The sequence below is a fragment of the Antennarius striatus genome, chromosome 14, assembly GCF_040054535.1.
Source record: "Antennarius striatus isolate MH-2024 chromosome 14, ASM4005453v1, whole genome shotgun sequence".
NCBI lineage: Eukaryota > Metazoa > Chordata > Actinopteri > Lophiiformes > Antennariidae > Antennarius > Antennarius striatus.
In genome coordinates, this window is record NC_090789.1 from 1,089,769 (window position 1) to 1,105,596 (window position 15,828).

The 15,828-nt window shown below is 50.4% G+C and overlaps 1 protein-coding gene across 3 annotated transcripts; it reads right to left on the minus strand.

The window, feature by feature from the left end:
• Positions 1 to 1,814: 1,814 nt before the first annotated feature.
• LOC137607034 (semaphorin-6D-like) lies at positions 1,815 to 15,237 on the minus strand. Of its 3 annotated transcripts, none has more exons than XM_068332473.1 (22): positions 15,099 to 15,237; positions 13,048 to 13,180; positions 10,181 to 10,388; positions 9,938 to 10,052; positions 9,628 to 9,685; positions 8,924 to 8,980; positions 8,651 to 8,752; positions 8,171 to 8,261; positions 7,829 to 7,951; positions 7,630 to 7,718; positions 7,429 to 7,518; positions 7,209 to 7,336; positions 7,011 to 7,142; positions 6,775 to 6,930; positions 5,994 to 6,167; positions 5,778 to 5,918; positions 5,396 to 5,473; positions 4,742 to 4,800; positions 4,612 to 4,665; positions 3,889 to 4,139; positions 3,617 to 3,748; positions 1,815 to 3,441 (listed from the first exon to the last, which is right to left on the minus strand). In XM_068332473.1, exons 3-22 carry the CDS (start codon positions 10,374 to 10,376, stop codon positions 2,299 to 2,301), a joined length of 3,369 nt encoding a protein of 1,122 aa, XP_068188574.1. In that variant the 5' UTR covers positions 10,377 to 10,388; positions 13,048 to 13,180; positions 15,099 to 15,237; the 3' UTR covers positions 1,815 to 2,298. The 3 variants fall into 3 exon arrangements, with proteins under 3 accessions (XP_068188574.1, XP_068188573.1, XP_068188572.1); XM_068332472.1 differs by having other exon boundaries at positions 1,815 to 3,453; XM_068332471.1 differs by having other exon boundaries at positions 1,815 to 3,453; positions 5,994 to 6,194.
• Positions 15,238 to 15,828: the final 591 nt, after the last annotated feature.

Below are 15,828 nucleotides of genomic sequence, written 5' to 3' on the forward strand. Positions count from 1 at the left end.
GGAGAGGAGGGGAAGGTCGGGGGGTGAGAAAAGAGGGAGTCAATGGAGGAATACAGGGTGGAAGGGGAAAAAGGGGGAGAAAGTATTGGAGGAAAGGCTTCCTGGTAGTTTTGGGCTGTACTGGTCCTGACAACGTCGTCAGGGGAGCTGCGTTACCCTGACGACCCGGGAGGCAAATCCCGGTCACGGGGTCGTCATGGAGATTCAGCTCACCTAGTCTTGTCTCTACCCTTATAAACTAAACATGTGACACATCGACATCAAATGACCTCCTCCAGCCATTCTGCTGAATCATTCCGCTCACCAAAGCGGTAAACAACTTTTTATTTGCTGACCCGGCGTCTGAGCTGGTCGTGTCCCTGGTCCCTCAAAGAAGGACACCTCCAGGCTAGACAAACTGACCAGGAAGCTTGACTAGTTGCTTGAACTAGTTGAAGCAACTAGTTCAAGCAACGTGCAGTTCTTAAATCTCTCCACCAGGGGTCAGCATTGGTTTGGCAGCCTATCCCAGGTGAGTTTGAGTGGAGACGTGGTCACAATTTCAACTCCGCTGCAAAAGCCGGAGTACCCAGAGGAACCCTACCCGGATACTGAGTCACCATTAATCCCTCCGTTCTTTTCCACAGTTCCCATGAACGCCACTTCCTGTTTTTAACTTGACAAGACAACAAATAATAGAAACACTCTGATATCTGGCCCGCATGGGTTCTGGGTTTGATCACCGGATCGTGGCTTTTCAGAGGATCCAGAGACACTGGATGCTAACTGATGAGCGCTGCTACTGGACGCTTGTACCTGCAGGAAGTGGAGTACAAGCCATTCTGATCAGCCAGTCTCTTTATAGATTGTTCTGAGTCAGATCCTGGTCATGTGACCAGGATGAGAACAAATCAGAAGTCTCATATTCTTATAAACATGTTCAGAGAGAGTTCTTCATCTTGAGTGTCCTGCATACGTTCAACACTATCTTCCTTCTCAGATCTGAGATTGATAGTAGAGAAACATTATTTCTACAGAGAAAATAATAATAATAAAGACAGAACATGATGAAGATAGCAGAGGAAGGACCTTTTCATCATCACTCCACAACTGGGTCACAGACCAGTTTAACCAGTCAGCGCACGGCGTCACTATTAGCTTTGATATGTATGATGATGTATTCTGGGAGGTGAAATCTGCCTGACGACAGCATACCGACAACACCAGCGTGGCATGCTGGGACCAGAACACATCCAGAGACCCTCATTAGAAGGGCTGACAGCTCGGCGGCGCCTCCTCTGCAGCGAGGATGTATCCCAGGGGGGTGAGCCGAAAATACGACACCAGAGAAGAAGAAACGCGATCAGAGGGTCGCTTGTTTGATCTGGACTCAAACGTCTCACCCGTGAACGGAGATCAAACCTGCAACCCTTTGCCTGCCCTCCTACAATTAAAACTATTGGTATAATAATTTATTTTAATTCCATGAATCTCACTAAATGACTTCATTATTTTATTTGATCATCAGGAATCTGCTTCATCCCTGAGCTAAAATAAATCTGTTGGAGAACATGAAACAAGCTGTCAGCATTAGCGTGAAGCTAATTTGACCTCATCTTGTCTTTTTTCATTTTTTGATTGTTTTTGTGGCATCATTGAAAACATTTTCATAGATCAACTCTGATGAAAAATGGGTTTTATACTTTAGGTGAGTTGCTAGCTGACCTAGCAGGACCTATGCTAAGCTAACCCCTTCGTTGGTGATGGATCGTTAGGGTTCTACGTTGTGTTCTGGCTGTAAATGACCGACTACAGAACTCAGAAAACATTTCCAATTTATTAACAGTCTAAAATGGAACGCCGTAAGTCCTTCACGCCTCCGATCGAGAGCAAGAGAAGTGAGACGTAAGTGCAATCGTTGATTCGAAAGAATCGAGTAAATACTTTGAACGTACAAACACAGTGACGTGAGCGCTAAATGTTTGGAGTGCATGAATTTCTAGTGCGAGGGAGGAATTAGAGTTTACACAGTCACTGCTCAGTGCTCAGTTCGTTCTCCAGGTACCAATATGGTACAAAAGTCATCAGATCCGTCAGTCGTACTCCGATCCGTGTCCAACAAATGTTCTTCGGTCCAGGTCGAGGCTTTGGGTGTCTTTCGGAATTGTTAGCATCTTTCATGCTGTTTTTGGCGTCTTTCTCAGCAGGAAACCTCCAGATCTCGCTGACGAGCGACGGAAACTCATCCAATCCGGTTGTTCCAGACATTTCGGAGTCTTTTAACCGGTTGACGACGGCAGAAACCGCAGTCTTGCAGTCTCAGTGGTTGTACTTTCCCGACTCCGCTATTGGCGAAGTTCCTGCGTTTGGAAGGAATAACGGTTTTGGCGGGACTTTGGGTTTCAGCGACACCGTTCTCCGGACGATGGCTGCCCGTTGCGGGCGTGGCCCTTCCTTGTAACTATGCTGCCGTGTCAGGCAGGAGTTTGCCGTCAATCGCCGCCGGTTCTCGATGTTGGCGCTGCTGTCGGTTGTCCCGCTCGTGTCGGTCGGGCCGTTGCAGCTGCTGTTGGTGTTCATGCTGGCTAGAAAGCCTGGATGCTGCGTCCGATGTTGGTTGAAGCTGTGGTGGCGCGACACCGCGCCTCCTCCGCTGCCGATTTTGACGAGGGAGCGGCGTTGGGAGTGGTGACGCGTCACCCCAACGCCGCTACCTTCAGGTCTCTCTGGAATGACCTGATGCTGGAGTGGAGTAGAGGAGGAGGAAGAAGCGATGGAGGAGGATAAGGTTGGGTTCTTGGATGATGAGGAGGTGGAGGACGAGGAGGAACCTGGGTTTGATGCCTCCAGGCATTTGGGGAGGCAATCCCTCGGGAGCATGGAGGCACCGTAATAAGACGCCGGGTCCGTCTTGGGTATCTGCTGCTGGTGAAACCCAACGCCACGGTTACCGTGGTTGCTATGATGGTTACTGCTGTAGGGGTGGGTGGGGGTCTTCCCATGGTGATGCTGATGTCCCACAGAGGACGAGGAGGTGGAGGTGAGCACCTTGATGCCTCCAGTCCCAGAGGCGCTGACCTCGTGGATGTGTTGGAGCAGCTCTTCCAGGGCTGAAATGTCCACTCCCGTTTCTGGCAGGGTTTGCTGGGAGTTGTGTCGGTGGGGCGCTCCTTCACACCCGCCTCCTGCCGCCATTCGCTCGTCTTCCAGGAACTTCTCCTTCTTCTGGAGGTGCAGCGAAGTGGAAGCAGCGCCGCCTCCGTGGCTCCCCAAGTCCCCGATGACGGCCATGAACCCCAGATCGGGTCCGGAGCAGCCGGATCTGGACGGCGGGTTGTTGTCTTTGCTGTTGTTGCAGTTCCGGTTCTTGAGGCACTGGTGGCGCTGCAGCGCCTTCATGTTCTTGATCGGGAGCTCCGGTGTGGAGTCGGGCGTGGGCAGTCCGGAAAGTTCTCCATCAGCCTGGGACAGAGACTAGACTGAGGTTAGACCCAAAGCAGCCACCATCATTACTAATTACTGCTAATGCTAACATTGCTAATTTGCTGATCTTGGGTGGCCAGTGTAACCTATGACCCTAAGTTCCTGGCCCAATGGGAGCAGCTGGTGAATCCAGGTGGGGACTGGGCTGTCCTACCTGTGACAAGCTGAGGTCGGGGTCTCCCAGCGGGGGGCCGGGGTGTCCGGGGGAGGGGAGGCGGGGCTCCGAGTGGCCCTCAGGGAGGAAGTAACCGTACATCCTGGCAGAAGACAGGTCCAGCTTGTCCTCCTGAAGCAGAGAAGAAGATTGTAGATCTCCACCTGCAGGTCAGGTGTCGGGTTCTGGTGCTGATTAAACCTCCAATCAGATTACTGCTGTGCTCTGATTGGTCCATATGTATTCGGCTACGTATGAGAGCTACCACTCACCTTCATCTGCCCGTCCAGCGTCCCACTGAGCTTCGCCAGCGACCCCAGCGACAACGCGTGCGTCAGCGGCGCCTCCGGCTCCTTCGCCAGCTTCCTGGCCTGCAAGGCGGCGCTACGGCCGCAGTAACACGACACCAGGAACCCCGACAGGATGGCGCCCAGACAGAACGCCACCAGCATGCAGGCGATGAGCAGCGTGTAGTGGACGCTAGCGGCGGCGAGCTGGTCCATCTCCGGAAGGCGGCGCACACCTGAATGAATGGGCGAGGAGGGGGCGGGAAAAAGGTTGTTACACCTGTTGATGGCGTCATGTGATCACATTCATCCAATGGAGGCAGAGGGAGCAACGGGGGCCACTTCCTGTTGGTTCTTCCCAGTCTTTCATCTCCGTCCTTCACGCCGGCGGTTATAAATAGACGACGGCGGCGCACGAGGGTTTCACACTAATAACAAGCTGACACGTCTCCCTCTCCGCCCACGCAGACGCTCTCTCCTCGCCGCCACCGCCACTTGATCAGACTTCCTGCTGTCACTCAAAAGCCGTTGACGGGAAGCATCGATGTTTGGCTCGTGACCGATTAGCGCCGGTTAGCGATAACTCAGCCGGACGAGGTGAAGGACTCCTTCATTGTTTGAGCGGTATATTAATTGCCACTCAGGGAGGGGTAGTTTTGTCACCACGGTAACATTCGTGAAGCTGGAAGGGGGGGAGGCGGAGCTTACCGTAGGCGGAGTCACCTGGAGACTCGTGATTCTTGGTCTTCGCCAAAACGTCAGCTGTAGGGAACAAAGCAGTCAGATTTACGCCCCCATCTGGGGTAAAACGGCGGGTGCAAATGGCGGCGTACGTTACCGTGGCAACCGTCGTTGTGGAAAGAGTGGTCGCCGTTGACGTCCTGGTCAAACCCCGCCCTGCAGAGACAAGCGGACTGTAACCAAACTAAAGGAGACACAGCCTCGTCCTCTCTCATCTGTTGCCGTGGGTTACGGTTGTCGGGGCAGCTGACTGATGGTGATTACAGGAAGTCAGACACTCCTGACTTCCTTAGCATCCAGTATGTTAGCTTGTCGCTAACTTATCATGACATCTGACCAGCAGAATCCTTCGATGGCGCTCAAACATCACATGAAGGAGACGGGGGGGGGGGGGGGGTTCTGATCCACATGATGGAGACTCAGACTGGAGTCCAGTCTTCAGGTTGTTCCTCAGATCTGTCGTCCTAATCTGGGCTCTGCTGCTTCTGTCTTTCCACCTCTTTCATCATCCGGGCCGCCGTCTCTCCGCTCCTCGTCTCGTTTCATCTCTCCTCATCATAACAGATGGAGATTCCCTCTGAAGCGTCCTCCTGCCTGCTTCAGCAGATTCACGACTGAAAGTGATCAAAACCTCACCTCCATCAACTCTGCCTCTACTGAACATTAAAACGACTTCCCGCGTGTAAAAATCACGGATTTGATCATCGGATGACGGGTTGGATGAAGAACAAGAACAGGAAGTGACACCTACTTGAAACCCGGCGCCACGTCGGCGCAGCTCCCGCTCCGAAGCCAGATGCAGTATGGGTCGCGAGACGCCAGGCAGGATCTGCGGACACGGAAGACGAGGGAGGCGTTGAAGCGCTGGGATCTGATGACTGATTAGCATCTGGTGCTAATCACGCCAGCCCTCCCCCGGTGTGTGTGTGTGTGTGTGTGTGTGTGTGTAATCGGTGCGACGGTAGACGAGGACGACTTCTCGCCTCGCATCTGGCGGCGGCTTCGCGCCAGCTGCCGAGTCGCTTCATCGACTCGCCCAATTACAATCAGACTGATTAGCGTTCGTTCACGCGGTGATGAAGGCGCTTCAGCTGACTTCTGATTCCGTGTTCGTCACGTCTGTTTGCTCTTACTTTTTACAGGCGCCATGTTTGCTGCAGCGGCTGAGCGGCACTCTGATGACGCAGCTGCTGAACGCCACGAACAAGGCATGATGGTCTTTATCCAGCTCCAGTCCCAGAACCCTCCTGTCCTCCTGTCCCTGAACGTCACACCTGCAAATAAAGCAGACGGTGACGATCAGGTGAACGCAGATCAGTGGGACCGCAGAACCGGAAGCTTCCACCCACCTGGACGGGTTGTAGACGTTAATGTCCTCCAGCAGCTGGGACCCGAAGCCGTCGTCGGGATGCATGTTAGCTAGAACCTTCAGGACCCGGCCGTCGTCTGAACCCAGGAACATCACGGTCTGGAGCTTAAAGGGACCGGCAGAAACGTCCACCACGATCCGGGTCAGCTTGGACCTGAGAGTAGAAGAGGTCCCCGGTGGTCTGTGAGACGCCAAAAAATGTTCTTTACTTGATAAAAAACAAATCCACCTAGATAAATAGACCCTAAAGGAAATCAGATGTTCTTCCAAACAAATACAGAAATACCTCAAAAGAAGACTTTAATCCGTTAACAAGTCAAACATTTAAAATAACTAAAATCATTTTAATCCATTCAAACCCAGTAAAAAAGTCCCAAACCCCCTAACTTATGAAAAATGAGCATATTTTTATCAACCAGTAGACAAGCGGTTGTATCCATCCACCAACACGTGGTAAAGAACGAGATCCGGTCTCACTGATGTCGTATCCATCCGCCAACACGTGGTAAAGAACGAGATCCGGTCTCACTGATGTCGTATCCATCCGCCAACACGTGGTAAAGAACGAGATAACTCATTATCAACTGAGACAAACTAAAACAGGAATCGGGACTATGTTCTAGTCCCATTTGTAATTATATGAGAAGTGGGCGGTCCTTATGGCTCCTGGAGGAAAACATTTAATCTAGGACATCACTGAGTAGGTTCCACAACTCCATCTTGGCGCCACTGTATCGTCCCTTCAGTGTGTGTGTCGTCACCTGGTGGAGGTCCTGGTGAAGCAGGGCCTCCTGTTGATGGAGGGAACGGCTTCATCCATCAGGGGGTACGACTTGATGAAAGTCAGCATCTCGTCTGGGAACTGGACTGAAGACTTGAAGTCGGCAGCTGGACTGTCACCTGCACAGGAACCCGGTCTGGAGGAACCAGCATGGACAGCATGAGGAGCTGCTGTAGAGACACGCAGACACCCATCCTAGTTGGGGGGAGGTCTCACCTGGGTCTGGGAACCTGTTCGTCAGGAATCGGAGTCCAGGACAGGTCGCTGCTCCGCTGCTCTTTGAACTTCCCGTTGAATACTCTCTCGATGTCGTCCATGTAGAAGGCGCAGACCGCTGAGCCGGGGATGCTGCACAGGACAGTCAGATTAGTGGAAGCACCCCTTCAGGTCGCCCACGACTTGTCAAACAGGTACCTGTTGACCTGCGTGGTGAAGACTCCGACCACTGCAGGTCTCCGGTTGATCTGCAGAACGTTGGTGACAGACTGAAGGACGTCGAAGTAGAAGAACGCGTCTCCAGGAACGGAACAGTTGAGACGAGCCTAAACTCAGAGGGACAGACTTGAGATTTATCTCCTGTTTTCACACATTTCTGGTCTTGACTCTTGTCTTAGCTTAAATGCTACAAAACCACCTTGAGGAACGAAGTCCAGTATCTCTCCAGAACTCTCGGAGAACCTCCGTTATCGTTCTTACAAACGCGAGCAACTCGAGAAAACACAACCTGGAAAAAGAGGAGAGGAGATTGCCTGGTCATGACCAGAGTATCTCATCATTCCTATTGATGATTAATCAGTTGCATGACTTCATTGATTTAGGACAGTTTCAGACACACCTTTCCCAGGGCGGTGTACTCCACCGAAATCTCACTGAGGAAGAAGTAGATGTAGTTCCCGTAGTCGATAGCGTGCAGGAAGTGAGGCTCTGCAGAAAGGGTGAAGGTTATCGATTCACTTTAAAGGTGAAATCTCCATAGCAACAGATCAACTATAGAAGTGGTTTACAGCTGAAACTTGTCCAGCTGCTGTTTCTACCTCTGAGCCACTTGGAGTCGTACTTGACCGTCCTGAGGACGGGCTGATCGTCTCCAAGACTCCTGTAGATGACGGCGTCACTGGCCAGGAAGTCGGTCATGGTGGCCGAGTAAAAGTTCCCTCCTGAGAAACAGTCACAGGTGGTTGAGAATCAGATTTAAGTCGCATTAAAGAACGAGATGCTTCAGTTTCATACAGCATCCATACACCTGGAGGAGGTACTACCCTGTAGAGGAATATTCTAGAGAGAAGTCTCCAAAGGTCCAGTCAAGTCTCCAATAGCTAGTCTAGACGAGTCCAGTCAAGTCCAGTTGAGTCCAGTTAAGTATGTTAATGACTTACCAGCAAACAGTCCAACGTTGGACTGACTTGACTCGAAGGGGCAACGAGCCTGACCAACCATCTCCTCCCCTACCTGCTCCAAGGAGGTCATCTGAGAGGAGGAAGAGAGAGGAACTAAACATCTTTGATGTCAACAGTCAAGAGTTGAGTTTAACCAATGAGTTGAGTCGAGCATGAGTTGAACCGTTCAGAGACCACTTAAACCGATCATTGTTCTAGTCCTAAAACAGTTCCTGACACTATTAAATCAACCAAACCAGTAACAGACTGGTCACATGAATCCACTGGATGGATTACAAGGGCGATATCTTAGAGAAGAAGCAACAATAAATGAAACCAACAACCGACTAACCCACAGACCAATCAACCAACTTGTTGTTGGCACCGACCTCTGACTGTACTAACATCTGCAAACTGGTTAGCTAACTGTGGTAGCTCACAGCTGGGGACACACCAGGACCTGGACAGGCGAGGATCTACCTTGTAGTTTCTGCACGTTGGGTTGAAGGCGTTGGTTCCACAGGTGAACAGCGTCTCATCGTTTCGAGGAACCAACACTTTCACATAGTTGTAGCATTCATCCTGAAACAAACACACAGTAACACTGAGGAAACCTTGACTGTTCCTGAACGGCAGGAGGCTCCTGATCCTTCAGAGTCTTGCAGCCTTGACCATCATGTCCATCAGAGAAGATCTTTTCTCAGCTTCAGAGTTTTTGGCAGAGACAGAAGAAGAAGAAAAAAAGCAACTCACTCTGTTTTTCCCTCTGACGGTACACTTGCTGACGTCTTTGGATCTCCATGTCAGCTTCTGAAATAAAGGAACAGGAATCCGTGAAGGCGGAGCCAAAACCAGAAGGCATCACTTCCTGTGGTAGAATATAACGGACATCCATAATCTCCATAATCTAATGCTTTATGCTGATGATACCTTGTTGTTGGTCTCAAACCATTCAACATCAGTACCGACACTGATCAACACGAGTCAATAATTTGCCTCTCGTTGGTGGACTAAAGACGTTTACGCAACTTATATATAATTAATTATACACAGGTAAAGTCTGCGTGTCTATTGGTTAACAAAAATATAATTAAGGGTTTTTTTTTACAAGACTGGAAAGGATTAAAATGATTTTAATTATATTAAAAGTGGAAAATTTGTTTGATTTATTAGTTCAGTGAAGGAACGGATTAAACTTGTATCCGAGGTCCTGCTGAATGTACGTATGTAATGTTTTTAAGTACATTTAAATTGATATTTAAGGAAAGGCAAACCCCAACGGATGAATATGTAGAAACTGCAGCAGGTTTCCAGCGGATGATTGGGGTGTATATTCTCTTCTTGTGTGCACACGGCCTCCCCGATCCCACCCACCCCCCCAGCATTATAATGAATAAACATCAGTGGAGCCCCTCCCCCTCCGTTCCACTGCACACCCCCCCAAACATCCCACTCACCAGCTGAGGAACAAACGCCTCTGAAGCCGTCGTCAGGTTCACGGCGAACACGTGATCCCTGCAGAGACGACAGCACAGAGTCAACACGCGTGTGCCAGGACGTAGACGGGTCCCGAGAGAGACAATCTCGCTGCCAGACAGAGTTCTGCAACGTCAGATTGGCTCGCCGTTGCGTGACGGATCTGTTTTGAGCGGCACGAATCCGGTGGAATCTGATGTTTGTGGTGTGAATCTCGTGTGACAGCAGATCAGAATTAATGTGGCGTCGCCGCCGTCACGCGTCTGCAAGGCGTGTCGACGCCGCACTGACCTGGCGGCGATGAACAACACGTGATTGATGCGTAACATCCTCTGAAAGTCCAAACCCAGACGCCGCGTGTCGTTGTCCCGGAGCAGACTTTGGAAACCTGGAAATTCAAACGACTCTGCAAAAAAAAAAAGGGTGAGAGAAGGCGTGATTGGTGCGAGACTGGAACCAATCGGATCGCTTGAATATCCGTTAGAACCAAGAGCGAGATGTTCATGATCCCACGCGACCAATCGGAGCACTCACGGTCCGAGTCCACCGAGCTGATTGGCTCCAAGTCTTTGGGGAAGGACGTCGTCAAGGTGGACTCGCACAGGAAACAGGAATTTAGGATGAACAGCAGCAGCGGCGGTTGCCACGGCGACAACCAACTGGTTTGCGCCATTTTGAAAGAAGCGGACGGGCAAGTGAGGGGCGGGGCGCGTTGGTGGTCACAGGTCATTCTGAAGGTCAGCTGAGAGAAAGAGATCACACTGAATTCACAAACGAGAGGCTAAAGCTAAGCTAGGAGATGTCCTGTGCCCAGTCACCAAAACCCAAAACAAATAATCTCTAATCCCACGAAACCCCGCCCCTAGAATCTGGATGACATCATTAGCCTGATAGCGATTCTAGAGAAACTAGATTTCACTGTCGGATTCCTTCGGGAACCAGATCAGGAGATTCAGAGGAGGAGGAGGAGGAGGAGGAGGAGGAGGAGGAGGAGGAGGAGGAGCCTGAGGCTCCACTTAAGCTAATTAATGGATTGATGCGCTCCTGTTGGGGGCGCGGGGGGGTCCGTAGAGTCTGCTGATTTACTAGTACAGGGAGGAACACATCATAAATAACGGCGCCGTCAGACCCGTTAGCCTGCCTGAAAGATGAGTGCAGCACAGCAGCTAACGCTAATGCTGGGTCATCTAAAGCCAGTATCACTACTAATGCTAGCACGTCCGCTAAAGCTAATGCTAGGTCGTCTGCACCCAGCATTACTATCAAGATCAGCATAATTGTTAGCACAAATATTATAATGTCAACTACAGCTGAAGCTAATGCTAAGTCATCTGCAGCCAGCACTAAAGCCAATGTCAGCACAAATGTTAGCATGAATGCTACCACGCGTTCTGCAGCTGAAGCTAATGCTACTTTATGTGCATAGAGAGGTGAGCACTGCATACCATGCAGTTTGACCAATATAGCTAATGCTAAGCATTTTCACTAACATTAGCCTCACTTTCCTTAGCAACATGCTACATAGTAGCTACAACCTGTGAGATTTACAGTGTAATGCCAGAGGAGGAAACAGCACATGACCTGTGTTCGGTTACCATGGTGATGACTACAACAGGCTAACAGGCTGTTGACTCGTTAACAGTGGGTTCAGGTTGCTATGGGCTGTGGCCCCTCCTCCTCTTCTAGAACCAATACCGATAGGCCAACACCACCACTGGTCGCCGACGGCAACCAGTGAGGCCAACCGAACGTCGCCAACCGTTGTTAGATCCAGAAAACAAACTGAGGCTCTGAGACTGTAAAAGACTGACGGGGTTAATCCGCTGGGGGGGTAATCTACTTGCACCACGGGTGGGGGTAATCTCCCAAGGGGTTGGGGGGTAGGTTTTATCGTCTGTCAAAGGATTAAAATTGGTGACCTTTGACCTCCATGTTGATCCCTCCCAGTCCCCTTAAATGTGAAGCTCAGAAGAACCCTCGTCTTCCTCACTTCCTCCTGACGCCACGTCAGTCCAGACAGAACCCAAAGCAGCGTTAGCAGCGTTAGCAGCGTTAGCAGCGTTAGCAGCGTTAGCAGCATTAGCTGCATTAGCAGCGTTAGCAGCATCAGCCAATCACGTGACATCACGGGGTTGACACCGGTAGGCGGAGTCTTGGCGACGCTCGCCTGTTACTACGCGCCGACATCCTATTGGATCGTATTGTTGAGTTTGACACCGTAGACACCAGATCGCGTTTCAAAGACGTAAATAATTAATGGACACATCAAAGGAACTGGATTAAGACGGTTTACATCTGATTTAAAATTATAAAATTTGAAGTAATTTAAAATCCTTCACGCAAAACAACCTCAAGGAGTTCCTCCGGGCTCCGTGTTCGGACCACGACTGGAACGGAGTTCTACGTGTAGCTTCCTCTTTGGTCTGAAGCTGCGTCTGTTCCTGAACGTCCCTCCACATTTACCTCGGGATCAATCAATCAATTATTTATCAATCCTGAATTCACTGGTTCCTCTTTCTCGACCACGTTTTCCCACAGTATTACTATAATCTGGAATAACGGTGCTGAAGAATCCTCTGAGACTCCGTCTCATGGATTTGTTCCAGATAAAAACAATGTGGAGACAAACGCAACGGACAGTCGCTAAAACAAGAAGTGAGATCGTATATAACTCCAGGAAAAGAAACGTAACGGGATTTATCATCATCATCATCATCATCATCACTGGTTGTGACCCCAATGGTCTAAATGTGTCCAACCAATCACTGAGGGGCTCTGGATGTCACTTGTCTGTCCAATCACAGCTCAGCAACACGCATATCAATACCACACAAAGCCGTCAGACTGTGTGTGTGTGTGTGTGTGTGTGTATGTGTGTGTGTGTGTGTGTGTGTTGTATGTGTGTGTGTGTTGTATTCCCATTAACCCCCTGAGGCAAACTGGGACACACTGAACACATTCTCCAGTGTTGAATTCTCTCTCACACACACACACACACACACACACACACACACACACACACACACACACACACACACACACACACACACACACACACACACACACACACACACACACACACACACAATGAATAATTGATGTATAAAGAGTGAATCTGTCCGTTACCAACAGGGAGTTTTGTTTGTTTACAGTATTCGTTGGTTTGAAGTGTTTTAGGTTTGTTTGTCTTTTAAACATTATTTTTGTTGTCTTAAACATGAGTTAATTGAGTTTAAGTAATTAAATTAAATTAAATTGTGTTACTTTAGGGTTTAATTCACTTTAATGACTTCCCAGAAGAAGATTTGTAAATTCTAAAAAGTCCACGTCAAGAATTTTTAGATCAATTCTGGGATTAAATTATGAGAGATGAGGAAGAGCGACATGAATCTGGTCTTTACCTGAAGTCAGGATCGTCCAATCACACGCAGCCTTCAGGATCGTCCAATCACACGCAGTTCCACGCCAGAGCCAATCGGTGAGTGAGGAACTCCCAAATCCAGGAGGAGGGGAGGCGTTTAACCCTTCATCAATCTGAAGAGAAGAACAGATTAGATTAGCAAAGAGGCTCCAGATGCATCATGGGAAGTGGGACGGCAGGCGATCGGAACCGGGCGGGGCGATCCGGACTGAACCGGATCCAGATGGGCACTGGACCGACTTTGATGTCCCTTCTAATCCGAGATTAACCCTCCAATGACGATGAAGCCCCGCCCACCTCCCCCCCAAGGTTAAAGGTCAGCTCTAAATGACTCAGCATTTAAAACAGAACACCAATCCCAGAATTTCTGTCAGTTGATGATGACATCAACATTCAAGTCTTTGTCGACTGATTGTGACATCATCAACATTCAGCCTGTCGGCTAATGATGACATCATCAACATTCAGCCTGTCGGCTAATGATGACATCATCAACATTCAGCCTGTCGGCTAATGATGACATCATCAACATTCCAGTCGCACCTTTGACCTTTGACCTTCTCAGTCCCGTTCATCAGTGGATTAGTTTCCTTCCTCTGTTCATCCTGACTTTATTTCCGTAACCAATCAGATGACAGCAGGGGGTCGCGACCCCCTCCCCGCCCCCCTGGGGGGCAGGTCTATAACGGCTGCTGGGACCAGAGACCCTCCAGTTTGTTTACCGGGCAGATTAACAGTTAAACCCAGGATCAGAGTCTGGTCAGAGGCTTAATCTGACGACATCAGACCCGGTCAGAAACCCCCACCGGACCCACAGATCCCCCCCACCAGACCCACAGAAACCCCCACCGGACCCACAGATCCCCCCCACCGGACCCACAGATCCCCCCCACCAGACCCACAGAAACCCCCACCGGACCAACAGATCCCCCCCACCAGACCCACAGAAACCCCCACCGGACCCACAGATCCCCCCCACCGGACCCACAGAAACCCCCACCGGACCCACAGATCCCCCCCACCGGACCCACAGATCCCCCCCACCGGACCCACAGAAACCCCCACCGGACCCACAGAAACCCCCACCGGACCCACAGAAACCCCCACCGGACCCACAGATCCCCCCCACCGGACCCACAGAAACCCCCACCGGACCCACAGAAACCCCCACCGGACCCACAGAAACCCCCACCGGACCCACAGAAACCCCCACCGGACCCACAGAAACCCCCACCGGACCCACAGAAACCCCCACCGGACCCACAGAAACCCCCACCGGACCCACAGAAACCCCCACTGGACTCGCTCATAGTGGGTCTGATCCACACCTGGAACCAGAACACCCGGTACATCCGGACCCTCTTTTGATCACAGCCCCTCCTCCACAGGAAGCCCCCGCCTCACCAGAAGACAAAAGAAACCCTGGCCCCGCCCCTTCATCCAGACCCAGACCCAGACCCAGTTCTAGGGTCGGACACCAGGGGGGGGGGTTCCGGAACCTAACTGGAGGAGAACCCACCGACAAAAGAAAACACACACACACACACACACACAGACACACACACACACACACACACACACACACACACAGACACACACACACACACACACACACACAGACACACACACACACACACACACACACACACACACACACACACACACACACACCCTCTCCATCAGCAGCAGCAGAACTGTCCCGTCACTCATCAATCAGCTCCAGCCATCGATCCGGGTGATCGATCCGGCTCCATCCGGGTGATCGATCAGCCGCCAGCTGATCGCGTGATGGAGGGAAACACCGTCCGGACACGTGACGCGGGTTTTAACGAGCGGCTCGGGTCTCGCGCGGGTGGGCGGACCGGAGGTGAGGACAGGTGCGTGATTGACAGCCGTCAGTCACGCACGAGCCCACGGTCACGAGCCGCGTCTTGAGGCGTTGTGCACGCGCCTCCCAGACACGCGCGCGCTCACGGGGCTCAACGGGCACGCGCGTGTCTCACAGGGAGGTGTCCTGCAGGACGGACTCACCTTCCCGCGTCTGCAGGCGGCCGGAAGCAGAAGAATCCGCCGCAGCTTCCGGTGACCATCCCAGAACCGGGGCTGTCCCCCGCCGGTACCGACCCGCCGCTCCGGTGATGCAGCGACCGACGCGGCCGAGTCCTCGAGCCCACCGGAACACAATGAGGTGTCTCGCGCCCGGGCGGCGTATCCGGCTGCAGGACACGCCCCCTCATTAGCGCAAACACACTCACAGCCAATCAGAGGCTGACTCCACCCCCACCCGTTTACAAAGAATCAAGAATCATCAATAAATGATATACTAAAAAGATCATAATTTAATAATCAATATCAGATGATAATTTATGGATAGAAGCAGATTATAATATATTGAAATTGATAGATTATAATTAACAATCTTGTGTAAATTGTACATTTTAATTTATTATAGATTATAGAACAGTCATGTTTTAATGGATTATAATCTATTGATAAATTATATTAACAGTCATATGTTAACAATTGATTTTCATCTATAGATAGATTATAATAACAGCCATGTGATATTAATAGGTTGTAATCGATTATAGATTTTAATGAACAGTCATGTGTGTAAATGGTAAATTATAATCAATAGATAGATTATATTAACAGTCATGTGTTAATAATATATTTTAATCTACAGATAGATTATATTAACAGTCATGTGTTGTTAGTAGATTATAATTCTATTGATTATCTATTGATAGGCTCTAAAACA